Source organism: Sorex araneus, chromosome X (genome assembly GCF_027595985.1).
Source record: "Sorex araneus isolate mSorAra2 chromosome X, mSorAra2.pri, whole genome shotgun sequence".
Lineage (NCBI taxonomy): Eukaryota > Metazoa > Chordata > Mammalia > Eulipotyphla > Soricidae > Sorex > Sorex araneus.
This window is the reverse complement of record NC_073313.1, coordinates 289,140,844-289,155,028: the sequence shown is the minus strand read 5'-3', so window position 1 is coordinate 289,155,028 and position 14,185 is coordinate 289,140,844. Positions and strand designations below refer to the sequence as shown.

At 40.5% G+C, this 14,185-nt stretch overlaps 1 protein-coding gene across 1 annotated transcript in view; it reads left to right on the top strand.

Annotated features, from left to right (window-relative positions):
- Positions 1-13,424, top strand: part of GFRAL (GDNF family receptor alpha like) — a 61,154-nt gene extending 47,730 nt beyond the window's left edge. Inside the window, exon 7 of the mRNA XM_055121305.1 lies at positions 13,285-13,424. Within this exon, the coding sequence (XP_054977280.1) occupies positions 13,285-13,424 (140 nt within the window). The remainder of the gene's footprint in view (positions 1-13,284) is intronic.
- The last annotated feature ends 761 nt before the right edge of the window (positions 13,425-14,185 follow it).

The window sequence follows — 14,185 nt, the reverse complement described above, 5'->3', positions numbered from 1 at the left end:
ATTCACTTATATGGCATTGGGCAGTTAGCTTGCTTTCCCATTCCTGTTTTCTTTTCTTGGTTGTGATAAGGAATGTTGTAATGTACATAGTTTGCTTTGTACATATATATCACTTTAAGTGAGTGTTTTGTGTTCTTTGGATAGGTTCAAAGAAGTACAATTGCTAAATTATGAGTAATTCTGTTTGCAACTTTTTGAGAAATCTCCATACTAGTTTTTTTTAATCACCTTATATTTGGAGGGGGGAGGGGGTCACATAACTGGTAGTGCTCAGAGCTTACTCCGGGATCACTCCTGGCACAGATCAGAGGACTACATGGGGGCCAGGGGTTGAACCTGTGGCAGAAGCATAGAAAACAAGTATCATACCCTCTGACCCACCATGACAGCCCTATACATGCTACTTTATAGAGAGGCTAAGTAAGTTTACATTTACACAATAGAGTGTGAAGTTTCCTGTTTCTCCACACCTAGCTGCACTTGTATCTGGCATTTTTACTATAGGCCATTATCAGAGGAATGAGGTGGCATCTCATTGTCTCTTTATCCTGTGGACATGCATTTCCCCTGATAATCAGTGATGTTGAGTATTTTCTGTAGTTGTTTTCTGTTTATATATATTTGTTAAAGAAGTAGCTATCTTTTCAGCCCTTACTGCTATTTTATCATGTGATTTGTTGCTGTTGTTGAGTGGATGAGTTTCTCATATAACTTGGATATTATGTAAATGTTTTCTTCTAAAAAGTAGAATTATTTTACTTATAACTATAATTATTAATCAAAAAGTGGACCTGTCACAACCTTACCTTTATTTTCCTATGCTGATTCTTCTGTTCACACATAAAACATACTCTCTTCCAAAGGAGGTCATCTAAAGAGTCCCTCAATATTTTCCAATCACAGCCACAAGCTCAAAGGCTGTGTTCTATTTTATTTTTTGTTAATTGAATCATGGTGAAATAGACTCTTACAAATCTGTTCATGATTAGGTTTCTGTCATACAGTGTTCCAACACACATCCCTCCACCAGTGTACATTTCCCAGACAGTGTCCCCAGGTCCCTTCCTGCCACCTCATCCCCCACCTCCTGCCTCCTTCTACAGCAGGAACTTTTCTTCTCTGTCTCTGTCTCTGTTTCTGTCTCTCCTCTCTTTCTTTCTTTCTTTCTTTCTTTCTTTCTTTCTTTCTTTCTTTCTTTCTTTCTTTCTTTCTTTCTTTCTTTCTTTCTCTCTCTCTCTCTCTCTCTCTCTCTCTCTCTCTCTCTCTCTCTCCTCTTGAGCATTGTGGCTTACAATACAGATACTGAAAGGTTATCAGGTATATCACTTTATCTACTTTTAACACTCAGTTCTTGTGCAACATGATAATTCCAGCTATTATTGTCATCCTGGTCCTTTCTTTGTCCTAACAAAGGCTGTTTTCTTAGGTGAAGTCCAGCCCAGATTTTGTGAGACCTTCTAGTATAGAGTCAACCCATGACCTAAAAAACAACTAGCTATATTTTGCAATTCTCTACCATACAAATATCAAATATACACCTACAACAAATATATCCCAAGTCTACATTATTTTCTTTCTCTCTGTAAATTATTATTTAAGATAATCTAAACTATAGATTAATTTAAAACATTATATATAGAGAGAGGATTAAATAAAAACAGAAACTGCCCTGGCACTGTGTAATCCAATCAATGACCAACATCTAGAGACTATAAAACCAAGCTCCTGGAAGAGAGCGATGCAGAGTTTCTTGCCCCGTACCTGGCTGTCTGTACAGGGGTCCCTTGGAGGGGGTGGTTTGAGTTTCCCTCCTTGCCCCGAGCAGAGCCCCGGCAGCCAAAGACCTCTGGAACCCAGCCACAGCCATGCTCAAGGCCCCTTTCCACACATTCGGACGAGCCTCATGCATGAAGAAACCGGCAGAGGGACCCAGGTGTGCGGGACCCGGGGCTGAGATCTCCAAGCCTGCTTGGATCAGGACTGGGCCTCTTCCACACAGATCCCCCATTTTCCAGTAGCTAGGTGGTCACACACAGAAACTGCCCTGGGACTGTGTAATACCATCAATAGCCAATATCCAGAGACTATAAAACCAAGCTCCCGGACATCTTATAGCCTAGTTCTCCCTCTCAGATAACCTGGTAAGTTACCAAGAATTTTTCTGCCCACATGGAAGAGCCTGGCAAGCTCCCCATGGCATAATCATATGCCAAATACAGTAACAATGATGGGTCTCATTCTCCTGACCCTGAAAGAGCCTCTAATGCAGCACTGTTGGGAAGGACGAGTAAAGAGAGACTGCTAAAAATCTCAGGGATAGAACAAATGGATATGTCACTGAGCCCACTCGAGCAAATTGGGAATCAACTGGATGATAGTGATAGTGATACTTTTGCCACTAAATTGGACAAATATATTTGTCAGAAATATTAGGTTTCTAATAACAGGGGATCCTTTAGTCTCATTTCTTACTACTTAGATAGGAAACGACCCTGTTTTCATTGTTACCGCTTTACCACTGTATTATCTTAATATCCTCAATCTCAACTTGATATCCAGTCAGTTTATATCTGAGCTTGCTTCTCATATTTATTGTAAAACTCTATATATAGCAGTCAAGAATCTCACATTGAGGGGCTGGAGTGATAGCACAGAGGGTAGGGCGTTTGCCTTGCACGCGGCTGACCTGGGTTCAAATCCCAGCATCCCATATGGTCCCCTGCACACCGCCAAGGGTGATTCCTGAGTGCATGAGCCAGGAGTGACCCCTGTGCATTGCTGGGTGAGACCCAAAAAAAGCAAAAAAAAAAAAGAATCTCACATTGAGACTAGTTCTTTCACTATTCCTTTGGGGACCTTCATGGGTGCTTTTAGAAATGTATCACTAAACTGTCTTATGTCAGAAGGAAAGGGAAAGCATTCATTCTTTGTATAGTGCCACTCAATTCTCCAGAGAAGTGCCCTGAGCTATGATTCTTTGGAAATTGCATTAGTTTTATTGATGAACATTGAATGGAGACCAGTATATACATCATGCAACAATGATGGAAGAGCTTTGGGAAAGTAAAATGATGGTGTATGGCTTAAGGTTTAAGATGAAATTCTGTCATATTGCCTCTGAAAAACAATGCAAAACATTTGAAGAAGTATTTTGATGGTAGGAAATAAAAGCAAGTCACTGTAGGCATTGTCAGCATTCATCATTGACTCTCCAGGATGATAGAATTATGGCATTATCAATGTGTTACCAATTTACCAAGTGGACAACGTGGTATAGGTCTCTGCTGTTGCTTAGAAGGGTTTTTATTCAGCATTGACAAAGCTTTGAGACCAGGCTTTGAAAGAAGAATCCATCCTTTGGGGCCCACACATAACCATCATTATTGGTGCCATTGCTGTTCTCTCCATGTATTTGTGTAAACGTTGAATCACTGAGACATCATTACTGGCTTCCACTTGTCAACCACAAGTCTACCTGGTTGCTGAGAGACTATTATATGAGCGACACTCTCGGCTAGGAGTTAATCTGAAATATGACTAGCTGCCATCTTTGTGCTCCTACCATAACTTTCTCTTCCACATGCTCGTTTGCCTTATCTCCTGGTCTACATTATTCCACGTTCGCTCTTTTTATTTCTCAGATCAAGCTACTTACCACTACTAATTAGCCTTACTTCTGTGTATTTCTCTCTCCATAAAAAATGAGCAGTTAAGAGTACTCAGTCTACCTGCAGGAGGAATAACCCTTCACGATAATAGTCTCAGATATTGCTAAGAATGTTGTAGTGTATCAGCTGGCATTTAGAGGCATCACTGTGTTTATCTTTCTCTGAGCCAACAAATGTGTTAATATAATGAAGTATGAGAGGAGTTCTGTTTCAATACCAATGGTCCTCCACTGCAGATAGCAGAGCCTCTTTGCCTTAAAGCATGCCTTTAATTTTATTACCAGAGATCTCATATTTACATAGAGAGTTCAAATCAGATTAGAGTATATGGATCCCAGGGCTGGAGCAATAGCACAGTGGGTAGGGCATTTGCCTTGCACACGGCCAACCCGGGTTCAATTCCCAGCATCCCATATGGTCCCCCGAGCACCACCAGAGGTAATTCCTGAGTGAAGAGCCAAGAGTAACCCCTGTGCATCGCCAGGTGTGACCCAAAAAGCAAAAGAAAAAAAAAGAGTATATGGAGCCAGAGAGATAGTACAGTGGGTAAGGCCCTTGCCTCGCATGCTGTTGACTTGGGGGTGGTGCCTGACACCACAGACCTGAGCACCACCAGGAGAGATTCCTGAGCACAGAGCCAAGAGCAGGGGAAGGAATGAATACCATGGTTTGGCCAAAACAAACAACAACAAAAAAAAGGTTAAAGGTTGAGCATATAAGTGCTTGCTACATAGAAAATATTTTATGCTTTTCAATCACCTTACCTTCTTGTGGGGCCAGAGAGGTTGTATAGCAGGGAGGGTGCTTGCATTGCACGTGGCCTCGTCTGGTTTGACCCCCAGCATCCTGTGGTTCCCTAAGTCTGCAGGAGTTGTCTCTGAGCACAGAGTCAAGAGTAAGCCCTGAACCTTTAGGTATGGACCCCAAACAAGCAAACAAAATTCCAAACAAATGTCTTTAGTGCTGGATCCAGAACAGGAGGAAAGGAACTTTTTTTTCCCGATGTTCTGCAAAGACTACATGCATTTGAAGGTCTTTCTCTACTGTTTCACTAAATTCAACTGGAATTCCCAACTAAATTAGGCCAACTCTTTCCATGATTGATGAAGAACCTGCTAGTCATAATGACAATGCCAAACTATCAAGGAGATGGACATTGGATTTCCTTTACTCAAATTACTATACCTTAGAAACATCTAAATCATTTTCTTAAAATACTGGTTTTTGGCCTTCACCTCAGTTGTTATAAATTAATGGATCTTAGATTGATTTCAGAAATCATTGTTTAAATATAATACAGGCTGTTCTGATTTTCAACCAGGTTTGGGAAATATTTCTCTAATGCACATGTGGGGAAAACACAGTCTAGCCATAGGTTTTGGAGGCTCTTTCTTCTTCCACATCTTAGAAATGAGTTATGTCTCTGTTCAGAAAGGCAAAACTAATACCTTTCCCTTTTCAATGTGCCTTCCTTCACACCAGTGCCTAAAAAATGCATTTGGTACACATTAGCTATTTAAAAGTGGTAAATGAATGAATGAAACAATATATACTGTATATCAATGGAAGCACTGTCGTCTAAACACCACTATTTTTCTTTTCCTTATTAGAACTTTCCTAATAGTATAGCTTGCCTATTGAGAAGCTCATTATTTGTGTTTTCATTTAATCGGAAATCTCAGTTTAAATATTGGAGCAATATTAAAATGATCAGGCTACTACTATGCTGTAAACATTTCAAGTACGCTATATTTTCCAACTCTTGCAGGCTTTACAGATATCCTTTAAAACACTTTGGACTTAAGTAGAAAATGTTTTCCAGTTGACCCTGAAGTAGTCAACTGGAAAGAAGCCTTTGACCCTAGTAATTCTTAATACTTGTGTGTATCCCTAGAAACATATATTATCTGGAGCTCTGTCTGCTCACAATAAGATGAGAGACTGTATCACTGTATCACTGTCATCCCATTGCTCTTTGATTTACTCAAGCGAGCACCAGTAACATCTCTATTCCTCCCAGTCCTAAGATTTTAGCAGCCTCTCCTTACTCATCTTTCCCAACAATTGGAGGCTCTTTCCGGGTCAGGAGAATGAGACCTATTGTTACCGTTTTTGGCATATTGAATACGCCACCACGGGTAGCTTGCCAGGCTCTGCCGTGCAGGCGTGACATGCTCAGTAGCTTGCCGGGCTCTCCGAGAGGTGTGTGGAGAGGTGTGTGTGTGTGTGTGTGTGTGTGTAGATATATATATATATGTATACATATATATACATATACATGTATATATACATATATATACACATATATATATAAAGAAACTGAAATTTAAAAGAATGTACTTTAAATGGAAATAAAGGGTCTATAGCACAGCAGGGAGGGTGCTTGCCTGGCACGCAGCTGACCCAGGTTGGACCCTCAGTATGCCATAGGGCCCCTGAGCACCGCCAGGAGTGATTTCTGAGTGTAGCACTAAGAATTACTGAGCACTGCCTGGTACCCCCACAAACAAAGATGAAAATGAAATGAACTGCAAAATACTTTTAAATAATAATGTAAGATTAATAAACCAATGAAATCCCAAATGAATCTGGGGCCCCGTGTGACCCAAGACCCAGAGCTGGGGACGGCTGAGGTGCTGGGGGGGAGCCCAGGCTTCACCCCTCCCTAGTGCCAATAGCTGCCTCAGCAACAGTCAGGCTGGATGGCGGCAACCTGACCCCCTCCATCGCCCTCGGGGATTAGCTCCTCCAAATTTAGTCTCAGGCAGACCCAGGCCGCCTCTCAGATCAATAACCCACAGAACTTCCAGGGGGCTGCCCCATGTCCCCTGGAAGTTCCTCCAGGGACTGGCACGCAGCTATACCCCCACCCCAGGTTTAAAGAAAGAAAAGCCACGTGTGCGACCTGGGTTCTGTGGGTTCCCCGGTGCCCACAGACCCCAGGGCCCAGCCAGGAATGCCCGGGACTTTCCAGGGCAGCGCTGGTCACGATGCGTGGCCCTGCCAGGGGCAGCTCAGAAAGGAGCGTCACTTACCAGGGGTCGACTGGCAGGAGGACGAGAACAAAGTGGGGTGCCCAGGGGAACAATCGCAAGGAAGCGGGGCTCTCTGGTGAGTGGGGGTCCGGGAGAAGAGGAGGCCTCAGGCACAGAAGGAGGCATGAGGTCACGACAGGGGCAGGCTTGGTGGCATGAGGAATAATATAAAAAGCCCTAAAGTGTACAGAATGTTTTGTCCTATATAAAACCTTGAAAAAGAGCCTTTCTGAATAGTACCTTTTTCTGCAACTTATTTCTTCTTTTAGCACTACTTACTATATATTTAGTCTCATATTAGATATCACTAGATATTTCAGTCAATAAGAAATTAATTGATTTACTTGTCTGCATTACGTTGGTATTTATTTGGCTGCATTTAATGTTACCTTGCATCATTTAATCTGTCTATCCAAGCAAAGGTCTGAACCTAAAATTACTGTCTTACTAGTGACTTTTTATACACAGATGTATAGATAAAGGTGAAAAATACCGAGAGTATTCCGCCCACATAGAATACTCTCATTCCACACTGGAATGCTACAGTGCCACAGTATAAAATATTCCACTTATTTTGGCAATATAATTTAAATAATGTTTAATGGATTATCTCATGCTCAGACTCTGTCACTGACACTGTCATCCCGTTGCTCATCTATTTGCTCGAGCGGGCACCAGTAACTCTCCAGTGTGAGACTTGTTGTTACTGTTTTTGGCATATTGAATACACCATGGGTAGCTTGCCAGGCTCTGCCGTGTGGGCAAGATACTCTTGGTAGCTTGCCAGACTCTCTGAGAGAGGCGGAAGAATTGAACCCAGGTTGGCACTGTGCAAGACAAATGCCCTACCCGCTGTGCTACTCAAATTTATACATTTATTTTAGCTTTATAACCTTCTATTCACCAGCTGTGATTATAAGAGTTAAAAGCTTGTGAAAATAATTGCAAATCCTCTCTTTGTCTTTTATTTATGTGTTCTGTTACTCTGTGTGTGCTGGTACTCTGTGAACATACTTCCCCTCAGCCCGTCCCCCTCACACACACCACACACACATGAACCAACCTCTCTTATAGTCAAATCATATAAGTTAGTATTCCAAGAGTGTTATGTTAAGTTTTGGCTTTAAATAAATCACTTCATCTAGCCAAAACCACGGACTTTTTCTTGGTTTCTACACAAAACCCTAATTCAAGTCTAGTTTCCTTCAAATTCAGTCCAGGTGCTAAAAAAAAATTTCTCTTGGTTTTCCAAGGAACTTTCAACAAAATTTCTCTTCTCTATATTCATATTAATAACATAGCTTATAAATAGTACAGTATTTTTTATTTTCTAGACTAAAATGGCTGCCTGGTAAATTTGTAGTCCTCAAATTATGGACATTCATGTGTTTTTTTTCTTAGAAACAAGTTATTGATTATTACTTTGTGTTGTTTTTTCATTATTTTCAAAATCTTTTGAACTATTCACAGAACGGGGAACTGGCTTGTATAAGTTAGTAACAAAAAGACAATAAAAACAACTAAACCATTCATTCAGAATGGCTCTAGTTCCCCACCAATGTAAAAATTCAGATCTATAATAATATACCTTAGATCTGGTTTTAAAAAATAAGCCTTTGAATTTACACTATTTGAAATTTATATGCCTATAGTTAAAGAATTGGATTTGGGCCCCAGGGTTCCATCAATGTATTTAACCTTCCTTGGCTTTTAAATCTAATATACTAATAGGGTATTTTCTTCCTTGGCCCTGCTCTTAAATTCCAACTGGAACCATGATCAGGACCAGTAACTCCAGAAATCTGATGCATGTTTGGAATCATTCATAGACTTTACCAGAAGGCACAGTCTCAGAGTAATAATATGGTATTAGCATGTTTGTGTTCAAATAAATGTGCCATCATGATAACCCTGAACTGATTTTTCTCTGCTTCAGTGATCTTACTCTGTGAAGAGAGTACAATAATTATTCCAAATGCAAAATGCCCATGCAAGGATTATGTGATTTTGTTCATTTACAAATATCCGTAAGCTGTCCCGGGGTTGGGGCATGGGCTTTGCCTGTGGCTCATGGGGTCAGCACTCAGACACGCATGGACTCTGGGGCACTGCTAGGTGAAGCCCACAGTCCCCCTGAGCACTGCCAGCTGTGCCCGAGGCACCCACCACCATAGGGCCTGCAGAGCACCATCTCTGAGCCTTTGAATTGAGCCACCAGCCTTGACCAAGAACCACAGGGAGGAAGCCAGGGTCTCTTGAGCAATTTCCCCTGTCCACCTCACACAAATATATACAAACGTAAAACATCCATAAGAGAGGGGAGTGATAGGAAAGGGCTTAGAACCTCACCCCTGGCCCCTGCCCCCTGTCTCTCCTGAGCCCACCATGTCCTTGGACCCTGCGTTCACTCATCAGCCCTGCTACTGAGAATCTGTGAGTAGTCTCTGGGTCCCAAGTACGATAGAGAGCACCAAAAGGGAAGAAAATTCATAATTCAGTGTTGATTTTGACGGCTTGGGAAAATTGTATAAATTCATATTTTTGCATAAGTATTATGATGACATACAGGTGGGGAGACCATTGCCTCTGGGATACCAGGCTGCTTTGCTTCATCTGAGGAGCAGGATTGCACCTGGCAGTGCCTGTGGTCACTCCCGGCAGCTTGGGGAGGGCCACACGTCACCCAGGGTCTGTTCTGGGGCTCCTGCATGCAGAGGATGTGCTCTGATTCTTTGAGTCACCACCAGGGGTGATGGGCCAGGGATGATATTTGCTTTAGATGTGATAAATTTCTTCATATATAAGTTTCTTTGATACTTATCATATGTTATTATGATGCTTAGATATGATAAGTATTATTTGGGGGCCATGTGATGAACACATAAGTTTGAGCTCAAACACAGACATGTGTAGGAAATATTCTGACTCTTAGTGAAAACAAAAATTCTTATTCAGTAGGTCTGAGATGGGACCTGAGACTTGACTTTCTAAGATCTCCTTAGGATGTAATATTTAATTGAACGTCGTCCATTGGATAATGTGCGCCTAAACAATCTCTTAAGGAACTTTTAGGGGAAAAAATCCCCTAATTTTATCTAAATTATGTAATTTATATAGGCCCAACTATGTGCTGCTGAGAACTAGAGCAAACTACCCTAGTGGAGGACTGTGTCACTCTGCTTGTTGTTTTTTCCAAGTGCAAATGTCATCGAGTCCTGTGTGGTCTGGAGCAGATCTGCTAATAATTTACTAAAACGGTTCTTAAGGCTTAAGCTTTGCTGCCCGGGAATCACACATAGGGCTGGCTAAGTACAATTTGGGGGCCCCCACTTCCAAAGTTTTGGATTGAATAGATTTGAAATGAAATTTGAACACTTGCAGATTTAACAAGTCCCCAACTGCTAGATATTGCCTGCCCAGGTACGATTCTGTAATTACAAGGGCTGGACCACTATTTTTTTCCTGAAACTGCTATCTAGCACTGCTGTCATAAATCATGGAGGGCTCTTAAACTTCTTTTCCTCCCCTGGGCATGCTTCAGCATTTTTGTTTTGAGATACTATCCCTAGAATCATGATTTTAAAATGTGTTTCAATTTTCTTACCAAACCAAAAGATCTCCTAGTTTCCAAGTTATTCCCACATCTGCACATGAAAGAAAATATCAACCCAAATCCAGAGAAGCGCTGGATTTGAATCAAGAATGGCCTGTTCTTATTAAGTATAAATAATTGATTAATGTATTATATATGTATTTGTAGCAAGATTGTCATATTACAAATATAAAAAATAAGTATAGTATGCTGGCGGAATTTCATTGGCCTCATATTTTCTCTGTTCACATTGATAACCTCTGTTCCAGTGAATAAATGTTATCAGTCAGAAAACAACATAATAGTATCATCACTCTTTTAGCATCTAACACAATTTCACAAAGTAGTGCAAAATGTGTTCTCTGAACAAAAATTAGAGTAGGAGGTGAGAGCAACCAAAGTGTAAAAGGGCTAAATAAAGTGGCTAAAAGAAGTTAGCTAGTTAGTTTAGTAAAAAGCCTCTGAGGTGCTTGAGTAAGTCATAATTCCATAATTTCAATATGAATTTTAAAGGGCTCTTTGTTCTGGCAGTTAAAATCTATATCAGACTCTACACATAGAAAATTTCAGACCACCCCATTTCTCTTTAGATTTTCATTTTCTCCTTAGAATAGTAGAAAGCAGGTTAGACTCAGTTTTCAGCTTAGAACACATGGGATGCTCTAATTGGGCTTCTAAGTCTCTTCCTATTCTGGACAGCATGTTTAAAATAAGAAGGGGATCCCAGAGATGGGTGGTTCTATGCTTCTAGCTGATTTGACAACAATTCTATGGACAATAGTGATTCTCAACCATTGTGCTCTATTGCTGGACAACAAAATTGCACAGTGAATGGCTAAGGGCCAGAGGTAGATCTTTTAAACATTGCATTAATATAGTGGTATCCGGTTTGGGACCAACTTTTGAAAATGATCCTATCATTTAGCAAACTTTAAGGAGCAGATCACTTACATAGATCCACACTGTGAAATGATCATGTGGAGAAAACTGAAGCTATGCAAGATGTAATATTCTTTGCTTTTTACAGTTACAAATCTTACATGTTTCAGTTTCAGTCATACAATGATTTAATACCCATCCCTCCAGCAGTGTACATCTTCCACCACCAGTATCCCTCCCCACTCCATCCCCCCCTCCCCCTGCCTATTTGGCAGACATTTCCCTCTTTCTCTCTACTTATGGATACTATGATTTGCAATACAGATACTGAGAAGCCATCACGTTTGCTGAAAGTAGATAAAGAACCAGATATAATATACTTTTTTCCTAAGTTTGACTAGGTATCTAACACAGTGGCTTGCCAATTAAAGTCTTTGTCTGTCTTTGAACACAAATTACTAGTCTTTTGTTTATTTAAGACCCATTGACCAAATTCGTGCTCATAGTGGAAGAGGAACAGAGTGCCTGAAAGTTACTACTTATCCAATGGGACAGAGAAACAACAGAGTACTCCTATGCCCTTTGATCTATAAAACTTCAGTTTTTAGCAAGTAATATAATTTTCATATAAGGCATACTCAGAATATGATGTAGAACTTTTTTTCCCTTTTCAAATTCAGCAAATAAGTCACTGTGTGCCATACTTGGAAGTGTTCGTGTGAGATTAAGTGAATATGTGTGTGTTGGCTTTTATTTTTATTAGTACATGTGTATAGGATATCATTAGCTATTTTAATATGGGTTGCTTAAAATCAGATTACAGAGTGGGCCTAGCTTCCTTCAGTGTCTGAAGATTTGACTAATAGAAGCATTTTATGTAGTTGTGCTTTCCACCTTCCTTGGATGAAATTCCCATCTGATTCTCTGAGGAGTAATCTGGCAGGTTTCTCCTTAGACTTTTCAAAATTCAAGAGATCCTCAAGGGAACAGATATGAAGGCTAATCCCCAGAGATGAAGTTCGTTCCAAGAGATAAATGCTGGTTTTAGTTTCATCGCTAGGTTTACTTGCAAGTAAAAGTTCCCAGTAAAATCCAGCTGGTTCAAATTGTGTCTGAAAACCTGAAACAGTGAATTTGGCTTGGCTTCCTATTTTTTCAGAAAATGTTTCACGTGACCCTAATCTGGAAATTCTGAAGAGTACAACAGCAGAACAGCTGCCTTTTGAGCTGCACTTTCTTCCAACTTTATGCATAAGGGTTTAGGTGTAGTTTAGGGAGGGGGCAAAGTCTGTCTAGGAGCATGAAAGATGGTATGAATCATCCATGACTACCTTTGTTGTTTGTTCAAAGCCAAAAAGGAAAGATTAAAGAGTTGCCATTGATGAGAGGGACAATTTACGTTTTGGCCTCAATAGAGAGAGGGGAGCCTTTAGGATTATGAAAGGAAAGCAACAAAATAATACCGTTGCCGTTTGAACAATACAATACAGGTTTCAGAACGTGCTTCATGGAGTTATCGTTCCCATTTTCCACCCTTATGCTTTCATTGGCTTCATACAATCCCCTTGTTGCCTGTAATTGGGGATGGAATCAGTGCCAATGCTGCATTTTTAATAAGCAATCTTTCCTTTATACTTTCTGTGCATCATGGTTGTGTATGTGAAGTCATAAAAATCATTTATTATGAGCATGTGTGCTCCTTGGCACAAAGAGCCAAGCATTCTTGTGACAACAGTGTAATAGCATCAGCTATATTACCATAAAGCACCATATGTAGGTACTTAATAGTTATTACCCTGGCACATACAATGTGAGGATACTACTTAAAGGGAGATGGGACTTTTTCAACAAAGAGTATTTGGTATCTTGACAAAATCCCTGAAATAGGATAGGTGAGCAAGTCATGGAGACTATTGATGATGACGATAGTTCATTGCTATGAGACTGCCTAAGACTATCTTTTCAAGGGTTTGAAAACTGCTTTGAAAACCATCACAGGAAATGTTCTGAGTCTCTGGGCTGCGAGACTTCTCCAACACCACACTGAGAGCTAGTGACTACGGTAATAGGTGTGCATGATTGTATTATACTCATTCATTTTTCTTTCAAGGCAACTGTAATGGAACGGGTGTGATGGATAACAATAAAGCTGTTGATTATCAAATGCATCTTAGGACAAGCAGAATAGAAGAAAGCCCCTTCTGGGATAGCTGGCAGTTTGGTGATGATTTGAAAGTCTTCTATGATTGAGACCTACTCTATTGTTACCATCTTTGCTGTGGGTTTCCAGCAAAGGGTGAAATAACCGTTTGGTTGCCACTGAGGCTGGCGCCTGAGCTCCGAAATCCCAGTCTGCTGTTTTCCAGAACTCTGGGGGTGCTTCCCTCCAGTAGTAACTATTGAATTGGTGCTCCTCACTGTAAATGTTCAATAGGGCTTATCAAAACAACCCAATGATGACGGAAATCAGAGCCAGAAGCTCCTGAATATTTTTCTTTTTCTTTTTTTTTGAGAGACAAGGCAGCATAAACTTCTGTGGACAAAGAGCAAGGGAATCTAGTGACAGAACTTCTATGCAAAGGGCACCTTACCTTTCTGATACCTGCCTTGCCCTGTGTTCCGTGTTAGAAGTGCTGTTGCTCATGTTTTACGTTTTTAGAGCAGTTGTGTTTAAGCTTCTGCATCTCTGTTTGCTCATTCTTCCTAATGTGACAGCCTAAATTTGACAACAGTATTATTTTTAAGTACATATGGTAGTTATTGCACTGAAAGTGTACGCTAAACACATGTCTGCAACCCTAAAAGCTCTTTCCTACTCTTCTACTTGGTTGCTACAATTCAGTCACTGTTCTTTGGTCCCAACTTCCGTTCTAACTTACAATGAGTACATTGTTGTTTTTAGCTGTTTCTTTCTTTTTCTTTCTTTCTTCTCCTTCTTTTTAATGATGCCTGGTAGTGAAAAGTAGCTCTTTAATGGTAACATCTCTTACTGATCAAAACAAAGAAGCAAA